The 21643-nt window shown below is 36.0% G+C and overlaps 1 protein-coding gene across 1 annotated transcript in view; it reads right to left on the reverse strand.

The window, feature by feature from the left end:
• Window positions 1–21643, reverse strand: part of VWDE (von Willebrand factor D and EGF domains) — a 71232-nt gene that overhangs the window by 38570 nt on the left and 11019 nt on the right. The window contains exons 3-10 of the mRNA XM_045062742.1: window positions 18950–19181; window positions 10184–10249; window positions 9060–9307; window positions 7851–7940; window positions 5476–5620; window positions 2249–2466; window positions 1927–2000; window positions 73–343 (exon numbers count right to left, since the gene is read on the reverse strand). Coding sequence (XP_044918677.1) covers window positions 73–343; window positions 1927–2000; window positions 2249–2466; window positions 5476–5620; window positions 7851–7940; window positions 9060–9307; window positions 10184–10249; window positions 18950–19181 — 1344 coding nt within the window. The remainder of the gene's footprint in view (window positions 1–72; window positions 344–1926; window positions 2001–2248; window positions 2467–5475; window positions 5621–7850; window positions 7941–9059; window positions 9308–10183; window positions 10250–18949; window positions 19182–21643) is intronic.

The raw sequence follows: 21643 nt of genomic DNA on the forward strand, positions 1-21643 counted from the left end.
AAAAGAAGTTCAGATTTTAATCCAAAATCTGTAGGAAAAAGAGGACAAATACTTTAAAAAAATCATACATACTGTGACTTTTCTTCCTAAGTAGGATTCACTTATCTTGATATTGCTGGTTACATCTTGGCTCTTTACAGATAAATATGGCTGTGATTCATGTAGCTGACCACTGCACATATCAAAAGTAACAACATCACCTTCTTCTTTGGCAACAAACCCACAGTTACACGACACAGGATAGTGAAGGCTTCCACAGTCCCACTGGCGTACATGGACTTCAAAGTCACGTGACACACTCTTATAAAGCACAAATGTTCCAGTTTTGAAATTATCATATACCCTATGGTTAACAAAAATCAACTGCATTAAGAACTGTACAAAATACCACAATACGTTATAAGCAAAAAATGTGTGTTCAATTTATTTATCCACATTCAATGTATTTTGATACAAGAATGAAAAATCCATATATCTAATAGCTTCATATTAGTTTATTTTTTTGATTTACTTATTTATTTGAGAAAGAGAGAGCATGCACATGCATGTGGGAGGGGGGAGAGGGAGAGAATCTCAAGTAGACTCCCCCCAGAGTGTGGAGCCCTATGTGAGTTGATCCCACCACCCCGAGATCAGGACCAAAGACCAAATAAAGAGTCCGACTCTTGACCGACTGAGCCACCGAGACACCACTACTTCGTGTTAGTTTAGAGCACTGAATGAAACACAGAAGTGACAAACACCTAATCCTATGACTTGTTTCTTCCTTTTTCCTATCACTTTGGTCAACACTGCTAAAGCCTTCTCCTCCTGTCCCTGCTACAGTTTTCTTCATAGCACCCATGTTCCTCAGATACACTTTGTATTTTATTTATCAACTGTGCATATCTCTTTACCTATGCAGAAGTGAGCTGCATGACAGCAGGAGATGTCTGTTTTATGAACTGCCATACCCCCAGCATTGAGAACAGGGTTTCTCACTTGTTGCACAATTAATCTTATTGAATTATAACTAACTGAATTAATCCCCACTATGTTTTCTAGAGGTTTTTCCACTAAAACTTCTAAGATTTTTATTGTAACCATAAAGGAATCTTGCACGTGGGATCAATTTCTACAACTTTTCAATAATTGCTCAAACTTTTTGATTATCATTTGTGATGGAGTTCTGTATTTATTTGCCCATACTGAAAAATTTTACTATGATCACATTAAAATTTTTAAAAAGAATAAATTATCTTACCTTACATGATGAAGACAATTTTGACTCAACAAAAAGTTGTTCTTATAATTTTCTTTAGGGACATCTTAAAATCATATATTTCCCAGAACAGTATAACTGAGTTTAAATCCTCATATGCAGATATTAATAGCAAGATAGCTTAGACTACTTTTTGATCATTTTGTCCTTTTACTTGCATTCCAGGGGCAGATATCCAGGTATTCATGATGGCTACAATAGTTTTCCCCTGAGTATCCTTGTCATGAAATAGAAATACTCAGTTTTTTTAAAAAAAGTATAATGCATTCGCCTTATCATCTCCCCTAAACCTTAAGGATTATTTCAGTATCATGTGGAGATACAATATAGTAAATATCTCTAGAGCCTAGAATTTTAACCACTATTAAAGATAATGAAATCAAGTTAAAATGACTATTTGTATTTGTAAGAATCTTCATTTTTACTAATTCATCCTCATAACTAAATTGTATACTTATCAAGGGCCAAATTTGAAGGCAAAAAAACTCCACACAATAAATTAGTATTTTGAAACAAGCCAGTGATATCCATACATGCCTTCCTGTCTAATCTTTCAGTGAATAGGATGAAGAAACAATGAAATAGGAAGATGTTTAAAAGAAAACAAAAGCAAAATCCAAAAGAACAAAATCTACTAAAAGAAAAAAAAACTTTCAGGAAATTACCTGCCATCAAATGTAATTATATGTGGGTCAGTAAATGAATAGCAGTAAGCAGTTGGGACATCCTTTACTTTGATCTTAAAAGCAAAGACATTTTTGGTAAATATTATCATTAATTGTATTTAGTGATACACAATAAATTGCTTAGCAATCTCAATGACTTTGTCATTACTGTTTTTACCACAGTTATTGAAATTGACTCATTTAAAAATGGAAAAAGCTTATTAAACAATTTTGAAATGAAAAGTTTATAAGATGTACTGATCAAATAAATATATCTTTTTTAAAGCTCCAATTGTAAAAGTAGTTTTTGTAATTTGTCAACCTGGATACTGTCTGGAACGTAGCTATTCCATAGGAAATCCTCATGCACTATAGGTTCCACAACAATGTTTGTCACTCTGTCTCCATCTCGAGAAAAATCTGTCACAGCCGTGTAGTACACCAAAGCATGGCTACATGATCCGTTAGCACAGGAAGATGTCTGGTGAAGGTCCACATGACAGGAAGACAGCGCCAAATTTAAACCTTGCTGTTCATTACCTATTTTGTGAAAAAATACATTGACTTTTTTTTAAAGGAAATATACCAACCAAAGCATGTAACAACTTGATTAACATGGAACACTGAATTGAGAGATTATTCCTCTTTCCTCTTGTTTAAAAATATAGTTGTAATTTTGTCTAAATAAAAACAAAGCTACTGAACCCTAGCCAATCTTTACAATGAATTAATCAACTTCAATATATACATATATATGTACATACACAGTACTATTTTCAAAAATGCTATAAATCCATATGTACCTACATAAAATTCACAAGCAGTATAGAAAATGTATTGTGTTTGGGGCACCTGGGTGGCTCAGTGGGTTAAGCCTCTGCCTTTGGCTCAGATCATGGTCTCAGGGTCCTAGGATCGAGCCTCGTGTCGGGCTCTCTGCTCAGTGGGGATCCTCCTTCCCCCTCTCTCTGCCTGCCTCTCTGCCTACTTGTGATCTCTGTCTGTCAAATAAATAAATAAAATCTTTAAAAAAAAAAAAAAAGAAAATGTATTGTGTTTCTGAAAGAAAAATCATGATTCCACCACCAAGAAACATAATGTAATGTTCTTTCTGCCTAAGAATTTTGCCTTCGGTCCTGATATGTCTGTGACATTTCACAGTGTTTGCACTCATGTCCTATCCATTGTTGAGTGATAGCAACGATTATTGGTATACATGATTATTGGATCATCATCTTAAAAATATAAATGTTAACATAAATTAAGTAATTCCACATCGGTAATAAACTCTCAATTCCTTTTTGTCTCTCAAATGTCCCAATATATTCAGAACCTTGAGATGCTCCCTTTCCTCTGGAACAAAGAACAAAAAATAATAATTTAGAAAGAAAATGGTAAGAGAAGAGGAAAAAAGGAACTTCTGTGAAGTACAACTAAACAAAAAGGATAGATTGCTCCAAAAACCGGCAAAAAGGGAAGTTTGCTCTCATATCTAATTAATGATTACAAAATCCTTTTGAGATCCAGAAAAAAGCAGCAGTTGTTAAAAATTTCTATCTTCTTTTCTTCACACATAATTTTAAGGTATAAAATTATATTGGTCTGATATAGAACACTGTACTGGACTACAGATTCCTGAGGAAAAAAAAAAAAGTTCTTTATGCATTTTTCCCCCCTAGAAATACATACTGCTCCTATACACATAAAAATTAACAAAAACATCTAAACCCTTGGCCAGCTCCCTAAGGTGATCATGGAATACATCTGGCTTGGATATAGCCCCTGACATCATTTCCTCAGTCTATGGTGTGAAGGCCAAGTATTGTTCTCTGTAAGCCTATAATAAAGCAGCATAGTCATTGTAGAAATACATTAGGAGAGAACAACTTGTTCTCTATGGAAGTAGACACACTTAAAAAAGATAAGGTGAGACATATCCAAAATGAAATCCAGAAATTCTTCTCCAGAAAAAAAGGAAATTATTTTTAATTGACAGATAATAGGAACATGCAAACTTTGAAAATGTAAAACCATATTGCTTTTCTATTATTATAATGCTTGTCTTGTTGAAAGAATTGAGAGCACACAAATATAACTCAAAGTAAACTTGCAACTGGAGAAAATCTTTGGCTAACACAATTGGAAAATACCAGTAACATCTTCCTCTTCCTATTCGTCCCCGTAAACTGTAGCAAAATTTACAAAATATGCTTTTCACAGGTTGTCTGAAGTAGAATTATGTCAAATGGTGTGAGAAAGGGTTTAATTTCATATTTCTCTGCTGAATTTTAAAATACAGTACTGCTCATGGTGTTCCTAGAAATCTAAATATGTAGCAGGGTATGACCTCAGCCTGCTTATTGTCAGCTGCCTGGAGATAGCCTCTCTCGATGCCTCTTTCTATTTCCATATCCATCTCTTTACTGGGTGCAGCATTCATTCCCATCAGACTCTCTTTTTATACTTTTGTTTCTCTGGTTTAATTTGGTGTAATACAGTGCTCGCTTTGGCAGCACATATAATTTGGTGTAATACAGACATGAAGACCTAGATATATTGTATTTGTTACATAACATTTTATGTCCTATGGTGAAAAGGTGTATAAACAGAATCTCTCTTAAAAGTTGCATTCTTGGGGCGCCTGGGTGGCTCAGTGAGTTAAAGCCTCTGCCTTCGGCTCAGGTCATGATTCCAGGGTCCTGGGATCGAGACTCCACATCAGGCTCTCTGCTTGGCAGGAAGCCTGCTTCCTCCCCTCTCTCTGCCTGCCTCTCTACCTACTTGGGATCTCTCTCAAATAAATAAAATCTTAAAAAGAAAAAAAAGTTGCATTCTAAAAAAAAAAAAGTTGCATTCTAATTTATGTATCTCTTATGTGTTTTGGTCTGTATATCGGAGTCTTAGGGGGAGAAACAGAATCTAATCAAACCAATGATTGCTATAAATGGTTTGTCCTCTCGTACTCTATCAGTTCATGGGAGAATTTCACCTTTCTCTATAGGCTGTGACAGTACATATATGCAGGCATGCATCCTGCAATCTATATAATTAGTAATTTAAATAGAATTTTAAAACAAAAGATCTCAAACATTAGGGAGAGAGAAGTAAAGAATGCATTAGAAGATTCATGTTGCCTAAGTTGGAACTTATGTTAGCATAAGTTCCATATCACACCTCCCTATTTCGGGATATTTGGAAAATCTTCAAGAGCAGTTTGTACCTCCATCTCCCAAAACAAAACAAAGAAAAAAAAAAATAAGTGGGAGGAGGAAGAAAATGATAAGAGGAGGAGTTGCTCATTACTGGGCTGGTTGGTTGGTTTTAACAAAAGCTTCCAGGCCAGGGATAAATGAGAACTGCAACACAGATTGTTTTGACAGTCATAATAATGGCCCAGAAGTATTAATATGAGTGAGCCATAACTTGATGTAAACACACAACATAATTAATTATATATACACACTCCAGTGACTTTTTCTAGAAGAAAAAAAAAAGCATTAATTATTATCTGAAATCTAATAATAAAATTAAGTGAATTTAATATATTACCTTCATCAACAGTTTTCAGTTTTAATGAGATTTTGCACTGCTGGCCAAGCTCACTAGGTTCAGAACAAATGACAGGAACTGTGCTCTCTATCTTCAACTGATATTCTTTCCCATCTTCTGATATAGTGCTTAACTCTGGGTGTAACTGGCAAAAGAAAGCATGCAGAGCAGTCATGTCAAAACAGAATTTATTCCTAAGATAAAATTCTGCAAGAGCATTTTTCTTGACAGCTCGTATTTTGCTAAATAAGCTAGGAGTAATAACTGAAGCCCTGGAATTTTTTAATTTTTAATTAATTTTTAATTAATTTAATTTTAATTGAGGCCTCTGCCTTCGGCTCAGGTCATGATCCCAGAGTCCTGGGATCAAGCCCCGCATTGGGCTCTCTGTTCTGCAAGGAGCCTGCTTCCTCCTCTTTCTCTCTGCCTGCCTCTCTGCCCACTTGTGATCTCTATCTGTCAAATGGATAAATAAACTCTTTAAACAAGATCAATTAAAACCAAACCCTTAAAAACACTGGCAGCACATGGAATTGCTGGACTGCTCCAAGCTGAGCCATAATCTGGTTCCCCAACACGTTAGGCATCCTGGTACTGCCTTAGTGATTCTGGTTCTGGGATGGGCACTAGAGATGGAGGAGACAAAGATGACTATATTCTTCCATTGCTTTGTCAACGTTTACTGACTCACCAAGGTAACAGCGTATTTATTCTTAGGGACTAATATCATTCCTAACATAAATTAAAAATGTAAAGTTTTTTTTTTTTTCAAACTCCTATTTAAATTCTAGTTAGTTAACATACAGTGCAATACCAGTTTCAGGAGTAGAATTTAGTGATACACCACTTACGTGTAACACCCAGTGCTCTTAAGGGGTGCCTGGGTGTCTCAGTCAGTTAAGTGTAGTCAGTTAAGTGTCTGACTTCGACTCAGGTCATGATCCCAGAGTCTTGTGATAGAGCCCTGCATTGGGCTCCCAGGTCAGTGGGGAGTCTGCTTCTCCCTCTCCCTCTGCCTGCCTCTCTGCCTGCTTGTGCAATCATTTCCTCTCTCTCAAATAAATAAATAAAATCTTAATTTAAAAAAAAGTCTCTTATGGTTAATTTCCCTCTCTTTCTTCCCCCCTCCCATATTTCATCTGTTTTGTTTCTTAAATTCCACACATGAATGAAATCATATGGTATTTGTTTTTCTCCAACTTTTTGGCTCAGCATAATATACTCTAGCTCCATCCACATCACTGCAAATAGAAATCTATGTATTTTTTAATATATAAATAAAAATACTATTATCACTTTAAATATCTCAACCATCAGCTTCTTTCACTGCCTCTGTTTTCCTCAGTTGGATTACTGAGTACTGAAAATCTAGGACCAGTCCTATCCAGTTCATAGGCCAATCTTTTTGTGAGCCAGCAAGTTTTTAGTCCATCTTAATTCCTGGCTAGCTCTCCAAACAGATGCTTCTTAGCACCACATTTTCTCCCTGTTAACCTAATCAGAAACATTTTCTGGCGGTGGACTGCTGAATGCTGATGTTGTCTACTGAGTGTTCACCAATGGAGATCCAAAGGTTCTGGGCTCCAAGGTCTGAGCTCTGCTCTCCCTCCACTGTAATGATGCTGTTCGAAAACATGGTTGCTCTTCTCCCTCCTTTCCCTGGTCCCTATTGTGTATAAGTGGATGTTCTACAGGAACAGGGTCTGCCCTGGTTCTGAGTGTTAATCTCACAATCTATAGACCATCCCATCTTGTCCCTGAACTGGAGCTGAATCCAGGCCAAACTCCAGCACCGTGGCTGAGACCGCAAAGGGTGTTCAGTGCTTGCCTGCCTAGACCTCCTGATACTGCCCCATTCCATCCACCCCTTCTGAATTCCCTGTCATACCTGCTCGTCTGCTGCAAAAGCTCACCTGTTCTTGGATGACCATGCTACCAGCAGTGACCACAGATACTGCCTCCTTTAATGAGGCTCCTCATCACAGTTCACAGAGCACAGATCCCTGGGTCAATTCTATTCCAGTCAGAGGTATCAGTACCGGACCTCGTCCTGTCTTCCAAATGCGTGATGACTAAATATCAATACTCTAACTTTTAGTTACATGATATAAAGAATTATGGGAATAAAACTTTTATTTTATTCTAATGTGAGCTACTTCTGAAAAATAATGCAAATATATTCCAATTTTTGTTCATTAACAGGGGTCCTCAAACATCATTGTGCATTACAATCATTTGGGTTACTTTTCAAAAATACAGACTCTGGGATCTCAATAGTCGGTGATGAGGTCCTAGAATCAGCATCCACAGATCGCAGTATGGAAAACACAGTGATAGAGAAATAATCTTTCTGATCCACCCCCATGGCTACATACCTTAATGCCTGCAAAAAATTCTTGGCTTTCGATGGCTAAACTTTGTACATGTGGTTTCTCCAATAAAAAGACGGAGGCACTACAGAATATCTACAAATACAATTAACAAATAGTCATTCAGCAATAAAATTATGGAGAAAATATGTGTAAACTATTATAATTAGTATTTGGGTAGATAGTGCAAACAAGATAATAAGAAATGAAATAATTTTAAAACTTGCTTGGAAACTTCAAAAATATTAGCTATTCAAAACCTCAACATAAAGTGTTGTAGACTTTGTGTTTTAAGATATATTTAAAAGTAATTGCACTACTGGGTATTTATCCCAAAGATACGGATGTAGTGAAAAGAAGGGCCATCTGTACCCCAATGTTTATAGCAGCAATGGCCACGGTCACCAAACTGGAAAGAACCAAGATGCCCCTCAACGGACGAATGGATAAGGAAGATGTGGTCCATATACACTATGGAGTATTATGCCTCCATCAGAAAGGATGAATACCCAACTTTTGTAGCAACATGGACGGGACTGGAGGAGATTATGATGGGTGAAATAAGTCAAGCAGAGAGAGTCAATTATCATATGGTTTCACTTCTTTGTGGAGCATAACAAATAGCATGGTGAACATGGGGAGTTAGGAGAAGTTGGGGGAAATTGGAAGGGGAGGTGAACCATGAGAGACTATGGACTCTGAAAAACAATCTGAGGGGTTTTAAGTGGTGGGAGGGTGGGAGGTTGGGGGAACCAGGTGGTGGATATTAGAGAGGGCACGGATTGCATGGAGCACTGGGTGTGGTGCAAAAACAATGAATACTGTTATGCTGAAAATAAATAAAAAATAAATTAAAAAAAAAGATATATTTAAAAGTAGATAATAAGTGATATCATCATTAAAAAAATGAAAACATCTTTCTAGAATAAAAACTTATCATTTTAAAACCAGAATGAGACATGAAGTCATATGGGTTCCTTGATAATCCAGCCAACTGCAACAGCGGATCTTCACATGTAGTCACTAAAATTATTGACTCATCCAATTATCAGTGGAGTTGGCATGGTTACAAAGGAAAAAAAGAAAAAGAAAAACAATAGTACTTTATATTCTGAGGCCAAAAGTATGTTTAGGATATGTTATATTAAAAAGAATCCATTTTGAAAATTAACACATCATGAAAAGTAAAGAAAATCCAATTATTTGTGAACATACCCTATCTCCGAGCCTGAGATTTATGCCATCCAGTTCTAAAAGAGAGGATGCCTGAACTGTGGTCTCTTGCTTCAGCTCTTCTTTCACTTCTTGAGAAGAAAGCCTAGACCAAGTTATGAGAAATCCCACCGAGGTGTTTGTAGAGGAAACCTCAAAAGCACACCTACAGAAAAGCCTGGATCCAATCAGCTCCAACACAACTTTGGGCCTTTCTGGGGGTGGTGGTGGCAATGAGGCAGACAGCTGACCTGATGGGAGAAAATGCATCATCTGAAGTCAGGAATATTAAAGAACAGAGACTTGGTGATGGGGAAAACTCATGGAGACTAACTCAGGGATTTATATTAGGAAAAGGAAGATAGCACTTAGAGAAATAATTATTCTCTAGCAATCAGCAAAGTTGCATGTTCTTATTTTGATCCATAATCACAGAAATACTGACAGCAGAGAAATTATCAGCTCAAGTTTATATTAATGCGTGTTGGATGTGTCTACTCTTGAAGAGTCTAGCTCTTGGACATAAAAGTAATTTACCTCCTTTAAAGCAATTTCTGAAAGATTTCCTTTTCTAAGACAGAACAAACAATAAAATTAAGGTTTTTTACATTACAATTTCTCACTTAAAAACAGTCATTATAATGTAAATTTAAATGACTCACTGTTTTACTCTTATCATTTACTCTTACAACTCAACTCATCATTACTCTGGATTGAAAGAGCTACTCATCACAAGAGTGATTATACTGTTCAGTGAAATAAATCAAGTGTTAAAAAATAGTCTTTTCATTTTTTCTGATGTTAAAAATGTCTAAAGTTTTCTCTAGGAATTTAGGAAGACTTTGCAGTTTCTATCTCTGGTCATTTGCAAAATTAAATTTGGGGATCTAATGTGTTTTGATTTTAGGCACCTGGGTGGCTCAGTCAGTTAAGCGTCTGCCTTCGGTTCAGGTCATGATCCCAGGTCTCCCTCTACTCCTCACCCCTGCTCTGGTATGTGCTCTCTCTCTCTCACTAGCTCTCTCTCCCAGAGTATAATTAACATCTAAAGTAAGTTACAGAACATAAAAACCCACTGAAATTGTTAGTTTATAAATAATTATTAAAAAATAAAATATGGTACTTACGAACACAGAGACCTCCAATTTCAATTTCATCAGGATGACATGGGTATAATTCTGCATCAGAAATAGCTGAAAAAGGTTCAGATTTGTATCATTATTCAGTTGAGCATAAAGATATAAATACATAAATATCTGAAATGACAATTCTTTAGAGAAGTATGTTTTAATACAGATCTAGACTTAATAGTTCTCTTTTTTAATAATAATTTTTTCCCTTTTCAAGATGAAATTAAATGGAGATAATTTATAATCATATTTTAAAACAACCACAGCTTTCATATCTTGTTTTCTAAATTTTAGTCTACATTATTAAATAACAAAACTACAATTTCCATGAATTTATATGAGAGTTGGTTTGAACCGCTTCCAGGTAACTTGCCACCCCACTAACCATGTGCAGGATTACAGAAACAAATCAGCAGCTATCATGGTAATAACTGTAACTATAACTATATAATAATTCTTAATGCCAAAATCAGTTAATTGGGATAAGGGTAACTACCTGAACAAAGATAGTTTCATCATATTGCTTCTTGGGAAAATTTAGAAATTTAGAATTTGAGACAGGAGTTGAAAGCTGGGTCAAGTCAGTGATGAAGCTCTCCAGGAATGTCTACAGACTCTTATTGCCAACATCATGGGAGCTGCTCGATTGCCAGTACCTTCTGAGGACTTTTTTTTTTTTAAGCTTTGATTTATTTATTTGACAGAGAGAGATCACAAGCAGGCAGAGAGGCAGGCAGAGAGAGAGGAGGAAGCAGGCTCCCTGCTGAGCAGAGAGCCCCGATGCGGGGCTTGATCCCAGGACCCTGAGATCATGACCTTAGCCAAAGGCACTGGCTTAACCCACTGAGCCATCCAGGCGCCCCTTCTGAGGCCTCGTTATTTAACTCTTTCTTGGATTCAATGACAGATCCTAAAATTGTTACAGTTCATCATTTTTAAACATTCTCTTTACTTATTTTGTTACTTGCAACTCAAACTAATATTCATTGTGAGTTATTTTTTATTTGCATTTTGATCATTTTATTTGTATATGGAAACCCAATTTGTTGAAACTTGTCCTTAAGAACTGACTGTGTTTCCATGTTGAAATTAGTTAACTATGTGTGTTGATTTATTTCTAGACTCTATACTTTTCCACCCATCTATTTGTCTATCTTGATGCAAATACAATACTCTGTAGATTAGTGTAACTTTAGAATATGTCTAAAAGTTAGCATAAATTGTCCAATTCTTTTCCTTATCACTATAGTTGTGGATATTGATATCTTGTATTTCTTTAAAAATTTTAGGATTAATTTTTCAATGTCCACAAAAAAGCTTGCTGAGATATTGATCAGGATTGTTTTAGAGCTATAAATTATTCCAAGGAGAACTGATTTCTTTTTTTTTTTTAAGATTTTATTTATTTATTTGACAGAAATCACAAGTAGGCAGAGAGGCAGGCATAGAGAGAGGGGGAAGCAGGCTCCCTGCTGAGCAGAGAGCCCGACGCAGGGCTTGATCCTAGGATCCTGAGATCATGACCTGAGCCAAAGGCAGAGGCTTTAACCCACTGAGCCACCCAGGCACCCCAAGAACTGATTTCTTAACATTGAATCGTTGATCCATAAACATGGTTTATCTCTCCATTATTTTAAGTTTCGCAATTTCTCTTAGCAAAGTTTTACTGTTCTTATTTAATAGGTCTTATACATCTTTCTCCATATTTATTCCTAAGTATTCCATATACTTAGTACTATAATTGGTATTTTTAGATGAAATTTTTGCTGGTATATAAAGAATTACATATAACTTTTACATGTTGATCTTTTTACTCAATATCTCTGTTTGCTAGTTCTAGTAGTTTTTTGTAGATTCCACTGGATGTCTTCTAAATAGACGATATCATCTGTTTTTATATTCACGAGTGATACTGTTTCATAGTTTTCTTGTCATGTGTGTCTGCTCTTCGTGTCAGAGTAATGTGGGCCCTAGAGAAGTCTCATAGTTCCTACTACTCATTTTTCTGGAAAAGTTGTGTAAAATTAGTATTATTTCCTCCTTTATTATTAGGAAGAATTCCCAAACCATCTGGGCCAGGGTTTTTCATTTGTTTGTTTTGTCTATGGGATAGATCTTAACTAGAAATATAATTTGTTTAATATAGGGCCATTGAAATTATCTTTGTTGAGTAAGCTCTAGTTATCTGTACATTTCAAGAAATTTGTCTACTTCATTTAAGTTGTCAAATGTACTGGGAATTATTTGTAATTGTTCTTTATTCTTTTAATATTCATAGAGTCTGTACTTGTATTATCTCTCTTATCCTGATATTGGAAATTTCTGTCTTATCGTTTTGTACTGATTGAGTTAGCTAGAGAATTATTAATTTTATTGAATTTCTCAAAGAACTACCTTTTGATTATCTTAAGTTTTTTGTTTTGTGTATTATTTCATTGATTTTCACTCTGGTCATTATTTCTTTCCTGCTTACTTTGGGTCTCATTTACACTGCTGCTTCTAATTTCTTAACTATGAACTAATGGTTGTCTGTGTGGCTCAGTTGTTAAGTATCTGCCTTTGGCTAAAGTCATGATCCCAGGGTCTTGGGATCAAGCCCCATATGGGGCTCCCCACTCTGCGGGAAACCCTCTCCCACTCCCCCAGCTTGTGTTCCCTCTCTCATTCTCTCTCCCTAAAATAAATAAATAATCTTAACTATAAGCTGAGGTTTTTATTATTTGTAAACTTTGTTTTCACTCTATATTTAGTGGGGTGTTGTTGGTTTTTTTTTTTTTTTACTAACATCAAACTTTTTCTAATATTCTAATTTCCTTACTTAGGGTCTAGAAAGTAATCTATCTTGATAATGCTTCCTGTGCACTTGTAAAGAATGTGGGCTACTCAATCATTTGTGGAATCTTCTCTAAATGTCATTTTGATGAAGTTGATTGATAAGAGTTTTCTAGTCTCCTCCATTTTTTTGCTTTTGTTTCTATGTGCTCAATTATCGACTGATGGCTGCTAATCTCCAACATGAACCATAGATTTGTCTATTTCTTGCTGAAGTTCTGTAAGTTTTGCTTCATGTAGTTTGAATTCCATTATTAGATACACCAATCTTTAGGATTCTTTTGTCTTGTTGTTCAATTGACTCTTTTATCTTTAGGAAATGACCCTTGTTTTTCTAGGTAATATCCTTTGCTCATTAATTTATTTTGTCTAATATGAATATTACTACTCTAGATTTCTTGTGATATGTGGTACTTAAGTATATCTTTTTCTATCTTTATATCTTCAACCTCATCTTTCTTTATATTTAAAATGGGTTCTTCTGGGGAACCTATAGTTGGTTGTTGCTTTTATTATCCAATCTGAAAATTTCTGACTTTCAGTTGGGGTGTTTAGACCTTACATATTTCTTTTTAATTTTATTTATTTATTTGTCAGAGAGAGAGAGAGCACAAGCAGGGTAGTGGCAGGCAGAGGGAGAAGCAGACTCCCTGCTGAGCAGGACCCTGCGATCATGATCGGAGCGAAAGGCAGATGCTTAACTGATTGAATCACCAAGGCATCCCCTAATGAATTCTTAATAATTATATATAAGTCTTTTTGTTTGAATGGTATTGATAAGTATAATCTTGAATTAACCTTTCTTATCTGGCTTCTAGAAAGTACAGATAAACTGTGTGAAAATTATATACAAATTTTAAAAAACAAAACACAGTCATGAGAATATATTATTAAAGTAAAACATTTTTTTTTTTAAGATTTTATTTGTTTATTTGACAGAGAGAAATCACAAGTACACTGAGAGGCAGGCAGAGAGAGAGAGAGAAGGAAGCAGGATCCCTGCTGAGCAGAGAGCCCGATGCGGAACTCGATCCCAGGACCCTGAGATCATGACCTGAGCCGAAGGCAGCGGCTTAACCCACTGAGCCACCCAGGCGCCCTAAAGTAAAACATTTTTAATTTTTGCTGTTTTCATGATTTTTTAAGCTAAATATGACTGACTGATTGTTGCCTATCCAATTGCCCATTTGCTGGGAGCAGAAGTTTGTCCAAGTAAAAAAGTACATTTTACAGACTGCCTCTTGAAAACAGAGTTAAGCCAAAGAATTCTTCTAAAGTAGCTATCATAAGACTTATTCCAAATCAACTCCTTAAAGGGAAGTATTTCTGTTAGCACATGCCCTCTTTGCACCCTTAGGGCTTCCCATTTCATCTTGTCTAAAATGCACATAAAGGGGGCGCCTGGGTGGCTCAGTGGGTTAAGCCGCTGCCTTCGGCTCGGGTCATGATCTCAGGGTCCTGGGATCGAGTCCCATGTCGGGCTCTCTGCTCAGCAGGGAGCCTGCTTCCCTCTCTCTCTCTGCCTGCCTCTCTACCTACTTGTGATCTCTCTCTGTCAAATAAATGAATAAAATCTTTAAATAATAATGTTTAAAATGCACATAAAGGGCTTAAACTGGACCTTCATCCCCTCACTGTGAAGGAAAAGCAAAAGCCTAGAGACTCACAGAGTCCTCAGCCTTTCACTGTAACATGGCCAAACCACCATCAACTGGGAACATCTGCTACAGATTCTTGGTAACCAAGAAAAAGAGACACAAGGCAGATTAAGTGACTCATTTTTGTTTGCTATCCATGAAGTCTAATTCCAGTTAAAATAGTATTTTAAGGTAAGCTTTTTTTTAATTGGTACATCAGAGAGGGTAATTCATGTGTTTGCCTGATTAATATCTTACACACAAAGAGTAAAAAATAACAGTCTTCTCCCCCAAATTCTCCTTAATTAAAACCAGTAGCAGGACTTGAATATGGAGAATAAGAGAAGTAATTCTTGAATATTCAAGCTTGAGAAACTGAATGGGTGGAAATTTTTTTTTAAGTTTTTTTTTTAAGTTTTTTTTTCCCCCCACAGGAATTTTTTTTAAGTTTTAAGGGTATGTCATAAAAATGCAAATTTCATGTATTTTGTTTATAAATTCAATGTAAACAGTATTTCTGATGACTTGACTGTTTTTATTTTATGATATTCTCTGGTATGAAAGTTTTATTTTCATTTTTAACAGTAATCAATATTTCTTAAAATAATATAGGCATATTATTGGGTTTTTTTCCATTGAAACACCTACACAATTTTCCACAAATACTTGGCAATATTATTTGAAATTTCATAAAAAATTAACTTTTTAATGACACGAAAATTGAAAAACACTTAAAAGACATTTTTCAAAATCTCTTAACTTGGCCGCTCAGTGAAACAGATGCATCTCTCTAGATTTTCTCCTTCCCAATGAGTAACACTAGCTCTATTAGCTGAGCAGATGCTGTCCTTCCTCAGTGAACGTACCGCTTTCCGCCAGGTTTAGCTGGCCAGCAGCTGTGTAAGAAACATGAAGATTTACTGGCTCATGCTCTCAGGATAATTCTCCTAAGACCTCTCATAGCACAGAGAATAAAATTAAGAGCTCCCTAAGAATCAGGCATTGCTGCCTTCCCAAATCCATGTCTTGTTGGGCTCTCCCTCACTCTCTGTGATCCAACATCTCTGTACCGTTTCACTCATGAGAGCAACACCACACTCACTGCCTTAAGGCTGTTCACGTGCTGCCCTTGCTCTCTGAGAGGTTCTTCCCCACACTCTTTATCTGCCCCAGGACTGTCTACCTTCAAACCCTCAGTGTCAATGCCCTGCTCTCAGTAGAGGCTTTCTCAGCATCTCATAAATTTCACCCTCCCCCACCTCTGGTGTTCTTAGCTACAGCCAACTTTTAATCTTCTCATTCACATCATTCATTGCAATTTGTGGTTCCACATATATACTCTTTGCCATTGTTTTTGCCGGATCTGTTATTCGTTTTTGTTTGTTTATTTTTATTTTAATCTGGAGAGTCTAAGAACCTCAGGATGAAAATATTTGTAGGTGTTACTCATACAATTTTTATTTTTTGCTGAATCCAGTGTTTGCCTAGTTTAAGATGGCTGATCTACAACACTATCTCCCAGCATTTTCAATCGACTACATATGAAGGAGTCCAGATAACATAGGGGGAAGTTGGTTTCCTCCCATAGTCTGGTCACATATCAGTACACTCCCTCTACCCCAAGAATAAATCCCTCAATTATTGGTTCCATTCTTATCTACGCAGCCCAAGCCAAAAAAAGATCAGTATTATGTAGTTTCTTTCTATTTTGAGCTCCTCCTATCTGAGGAGTTGGGTCACTAGTTCTATAAACACTTCTAAGGACACGTGGGTGGCTCAGTTATTTGAGCATCTGCCTTCAGCTTGGTTTCCAATCTCAGGGTCCTGGGATCGAGCCTTGAATGGAGCTTTCGGTTAAGCAGGGAGTCTGCTTCTCTTTCTCTCTCTGCTCCTCCTCACTGTTCATTCTCTCTCTCTCCCCATCTCTCTCAAATGAGTGGATGAAATCTTAAAAGAAAAAAAAAAACTTCTATTAAACATTCATTTGTTGAATCCTTACTTTGTTAAGGACACAAGGTTTTGAGACCCTAATGTAAAGGGTACGTGGTCTTCAAAATGTTCACAGTCATAATTGAGTACAGAGAGAATGAAACAAACAAACAAAAACTCAGTAAGTTCGATTATCTATTGTGAGCTCCATGATGGTGTATTATGAGAGCTACCCACAAGCGCTCCTATTCCCCAGTATCCTTAGTCAATACCGTATCAGCGGCAGGCTCATGAACCTGGTGTACATTTTATGTCTCTATATCTCATGTTCCCTCTTACAAAACAGGCCAAAGTACAACTTTCCATTTCTCTCCCAACTGATGTCTTACTTTCCCATTTCCATTGCTCAAGAAAATAACCTACGCTTTGTCCTTGGTTCCCTTCTGTCCATCTTCTCCCATACCCAGTGTATGAGTTCTGCTTCCAAGAGACATCTCAACTCAATAACCTCTTTCCTCTGTCACACAGTATAAACCATTTCCTTCCCGCCACCCCCTCCGGGCCGCAACCTTAGAGCCACCACCGTCTTTCCAAAGCTTCCTAAACGGAGTCTTACTGCAGGAATAGTGGCCCTTTAAATACAATCCTTAGACCATATCCGCCTATTTTAAATCCCATAAGGTTTTATACTGCAGTTATGACTAAATCTAAGTTCTTACCATGGTCTACAGACCCTACAGATTCCTACAGATTCTGTCCCCTTCCTACTTTTCTGACTTCATCTCTAAAGTCTCATCTACTCAGTCATCCTGCCACGTTGTTCCTCCTTCAGTTCCTTAAATGGCCATCTTCATGTCTATCCTAGGACACTGGCATTTGTTGTTTTTTCTACATGGAATGCTCTTTCCCCATATATTTCCATGGCTGACTTATTCCCCTCATTCAGAGCTCAGCTCAAGTTCATCATCTACTGAGAGAAACCTTCTTCAGGCATTCTTTGTAAGACAGCATCCCTGTGCCTGTCAATAGCTATTTTCTCTAATTTATACAGATACTGCTTTCAAAAATAATTTTATTTTTTGTTTTATTTTTGGGTTGTGATAAAACATTTTATTTAAAGTTAATTTTAGACTCACATAAAAATTATGAAAATAATATGGATCTTTACCTGTAATAATACCCCTTTCATTAACGTTCACATATTACAAAACCATGATCATTTATTAAAACTCAGAAACTAACCTTAGGAATCTATTCTTAAGTAAACTGAAAGCTCCATTTGGATTTTACTAGTTTTCCAGCAGCATTCTTTTCTGTTTTGGTATTAAATCCAGGCTATCATCATATTGCATTATTCTTCATGTTTCCTTAGTCCTTTCCAATCTGTGACAGTTTTTGCACTCTTTCAAGGCTTTTCATGATTTTGACACTTTGAAAAGTGTTGTTCAGGTATTTTGTAGAATGCTTCTGACTTTGGACTTACATGAATTTTCTCATGATTATACCAGGGTTATGGCTTTTAGGGAAGAACACCACAAAGGAGAAGAGCATCTTATTGCACATTATTAGTAGAAGCCCAATATCAACATACATTATCAATAGTGATATTAACTTTGGTCACTTGATTAATATAGTGTCTACTATATTTCTCCACTATGAAATCACTGTATTTTCCTTCCTATATACTATTATTTGGAAGCAAGTCACTAAGTACAGCCCACAACCAAAACAAAAGGAATTAGACTACACCTTATAGGTGGGATAGTAGCTATACATATTTGCATTTGTCCTTAAGAAAGCTTTATCTCCTTTCCTCCACCCATTTATTTCTCTAATCATGCCTTGATATAGTAGGGATTCATGGATATTTATTTTATTCTTTGGGTCATATTCAGTTCCTTTATGTATGTTGTCTGAGGCACTCCACTAGAATATGAGTTCCATGAGGTAAGATAACGCATTTGTCTTGCTCATTACCATAACCCGAGGTCATAAAAGAATTCCTGGCAAAGGATAAACATTCAATCCATATTAAAGAACGAAAGATGAAATAATATCAAACACATTTTCATGATCTCTTTTACTCACCATTCTTCATCTCTTAATTGAAAAGAGTGAAGGGGCATGAGGAAACCAATGAATTTTTAACACATTCAATCATCATGTTCAAAGGGAGGAAAGAATCCTAAATAGGTTTAGCTAATTTAAACCAGAAATTTAGCTTCACTCTACAAACAGTGGCAGACCAAGACTCTTCCTGAGATCTGTATTATTTCAACACAACCTATCCAAAGAATGGCCCCAAAACACCAACACAAACAGTTCTGTGATTAACAGCTCATGGATATCACTCATATTTTCTTACCTTGTGCACAATATCCCATACATCCCTGAGTGGGCTGTAGTAAGTACACAAAAAAGTTTCCACAGTTTCTTACAGACACTGGGATTTGAAAAACGCAGCAGTCTTTTGTAGCACTAAATGAAAACTGCCACGTGGCACAAGCCGTCAGTTGCTTGATCTCTCCAGGTGAAGGCAGTGTCTCTGAATCTCTCAGTGATAGCCAGATGGGGGCCTGTGTTCCACAGTGATTCACCTTTTGCAACAGAGAAAACAAAAGTTGAAAATCCAATTTATTTTCACACATAAGTCAACTTTGCATTTTCTTCTAAACAACCTTTAAAATAATAAACTCTTATTTAAAAACTCTAATAACTTGTACCTGTACTGTAACAAGAACTTTACATAGCTACTAAATTTAAAGAATACTAAATTTAAGGTTAATTGTTCATAACTAATACAATCTTATTCCATTTAAATTTATTCTATATTACCTTTGTAATGTAAATAAGACAAATTCAGTATCAGATAACTTACTACCATAGTGATACATTCTAAGATAACATAAGAGAATCTGAAGTCATCTTAATATAGAGCAAAAAGATAAACTCACCTTGGAAATTTCTTCTAAAATTACTGGATGTAGTATATGTAAGATTACTGGGGGGGAGGGAGTATGGGGTAATTGGGTAATGGGCAATAAGAAGGCCACTGAGAGTTATATGGAACTGATGAATCACTAAATTCTACGCTTGAAACTAATAATACAGTATATGTTAACTAAATTGAACTTATATAAAGAATTTTTTAAAAAGAAGTTAATAGGGACTGCCTGGGTGGCTCAGGGGGTTAAGCCTCTGCCTTCGGCTCAGGTCATGATCTCAGGGTCCTGGGATTAAGCACCACCCCCCCAATCAAGCTCTCTGCTGAGAGGAGGGAGGGAGCCTCCTTTCCCCTCTTCCTCTCTGCCTGCCTCTCTGCCTACTTGTGATCTCTGTCTGTCAAATAAATAAGTAAAATCTTAAAAAAAAAAAAAAGTTAATGTATAGTTCATGAGGTATCAAAAATGAGGGGAAAAGGAAAGGACTGTTCAAATCCAGTGATGAAACAACTGGTTGGGAATTTGGAAAAGAAAAGTCTCCCTTAAAGCCAATTATCAAAATCATTTCCAGTTGGAAAATGAAAATAAATAGGAAACTAACCCAGGAAAAATAAACTACATATGATTTAGGAACGACCCACGCAGGTACTTGCTAAAAGCATGACCTCAGGCAAGACACTTAGCATCCTTCCTTTTTGTTCCAGGTGGATTGTAGTATGTGCTATGGTAAGGTATAAACATAATTATGTACACAACATAATTTCTACATAGCAATGACTCAGTTTTTTTTTCAGATTGTTATCCAAATTACAATACTCAATATTATGATTTCTATACTTAAAAACAATGGAAATCATAAAGGAAAAGATTGATAGTTATGTTTAAATAATAATTTTCAAAATATAAGACAAGTAAGAGTTAATAAGAATTGGGGGCCCCTGGGTGGCTCAGTGGGTTAAGCCTCTACCTTCGGCTCAGGTCATAATCTCAGGGTCCTGGTATTGAGCCCCACATCGGGCTTTCTGCTCAGCGAGGAGCCTGCTTCCCCTTCTCTCTCTCTGCCTGCCTCTGTCTCCTTGTGATCTGTCTGTCAAATAAATAAATAAAATCTTTTAAAAAAAAACAGAATTAAATAAGAACTATTTAATAACATTATATTTAGTATATTATTTATTGTCACATTATTTCTTATTTTATTTTAATTATATAATATTATCCACTTAAAAACTGTAAGATCATAGATGGGTAAAAGACACAAACACATAATTCACAAAAGAAATACAGATGTCTAATGAATACATGAAAGTATCCAGTATTTAAAAAGGTATTTTTACCTACCGCTCCTAAAATGAGAGATTATTTTTTTTAAGATTATTTATTTATTTGACAGACAGAGATCACAAGTAGGCAGAGAGGCAGGCAGAGAGAAAGGAAGGGAAGCAGGCTCCCCACTGAGCCCAGAGTCTGACCAGGACCCTGGATTCATGACCTGAGCCCAAGGCAGAGGCTTTAACTCACTGAGCCACCCAGGTGCCCCGAGATTAGCATATTTTTAAAAAAACAATTATATGTATCAAAAACTTCAAAAAGATATTAACCTTTACTAATTTTAATTATGAAATAATCGTAATACACTAAAATATAAGCGATTTATATGCATGTTTACTAGTTGCAGAATTACTTATAGCAAGAGCCCAAAGGCTCACACATGGCAATGGTTTATATAAATACAGTATATGCATATGACAGAATATTATTTTCAAAATTAATATTAAAGAATTTTCAATAGCATAGGAAAATGCTAATGCTGTAACTACCTGAAAAAAGCATGTTATGCAATTGAACATGTAGCATGAACCTTAGAGAACAATATAAAAAGAGGGAATGATAGCAAAATGTTTTTATGGTATTATGACTATGTGGGTATACGATGAATGAATGTTATTCTATTAATAGTCCTTCATTTTCTAAGTTTTCTATAATGTAAATGAATTACTTTAATCATCATAAATAAACATTTTTATTTACACAGACTTGCATTAACCTCTAGAGGTTAAAAAAAAGAAGAAGAAGAAAAACGTTCTATGGATTCTTCAGGTGGCTCCTCTAAAGCTTTT

Source organism: Mustela putorius, unplaced genomic scaffold, assembly GCF_011764305.1.
Source record: "Mustela putorius furo isolate JIRA1106 unplaced genomic scaffold, ASM1176430v1.1 tig00003845_pilon_pilon_pilon, whole genome shotgun sequence".
In the NCBI taxonomy this organism is placed as follows: domain Eukaryota; kingdom Metazoa; phylum Chordata; class Mammalia; order Carnivora; family Mustelidae; genus Mustela; species Mustela putorius.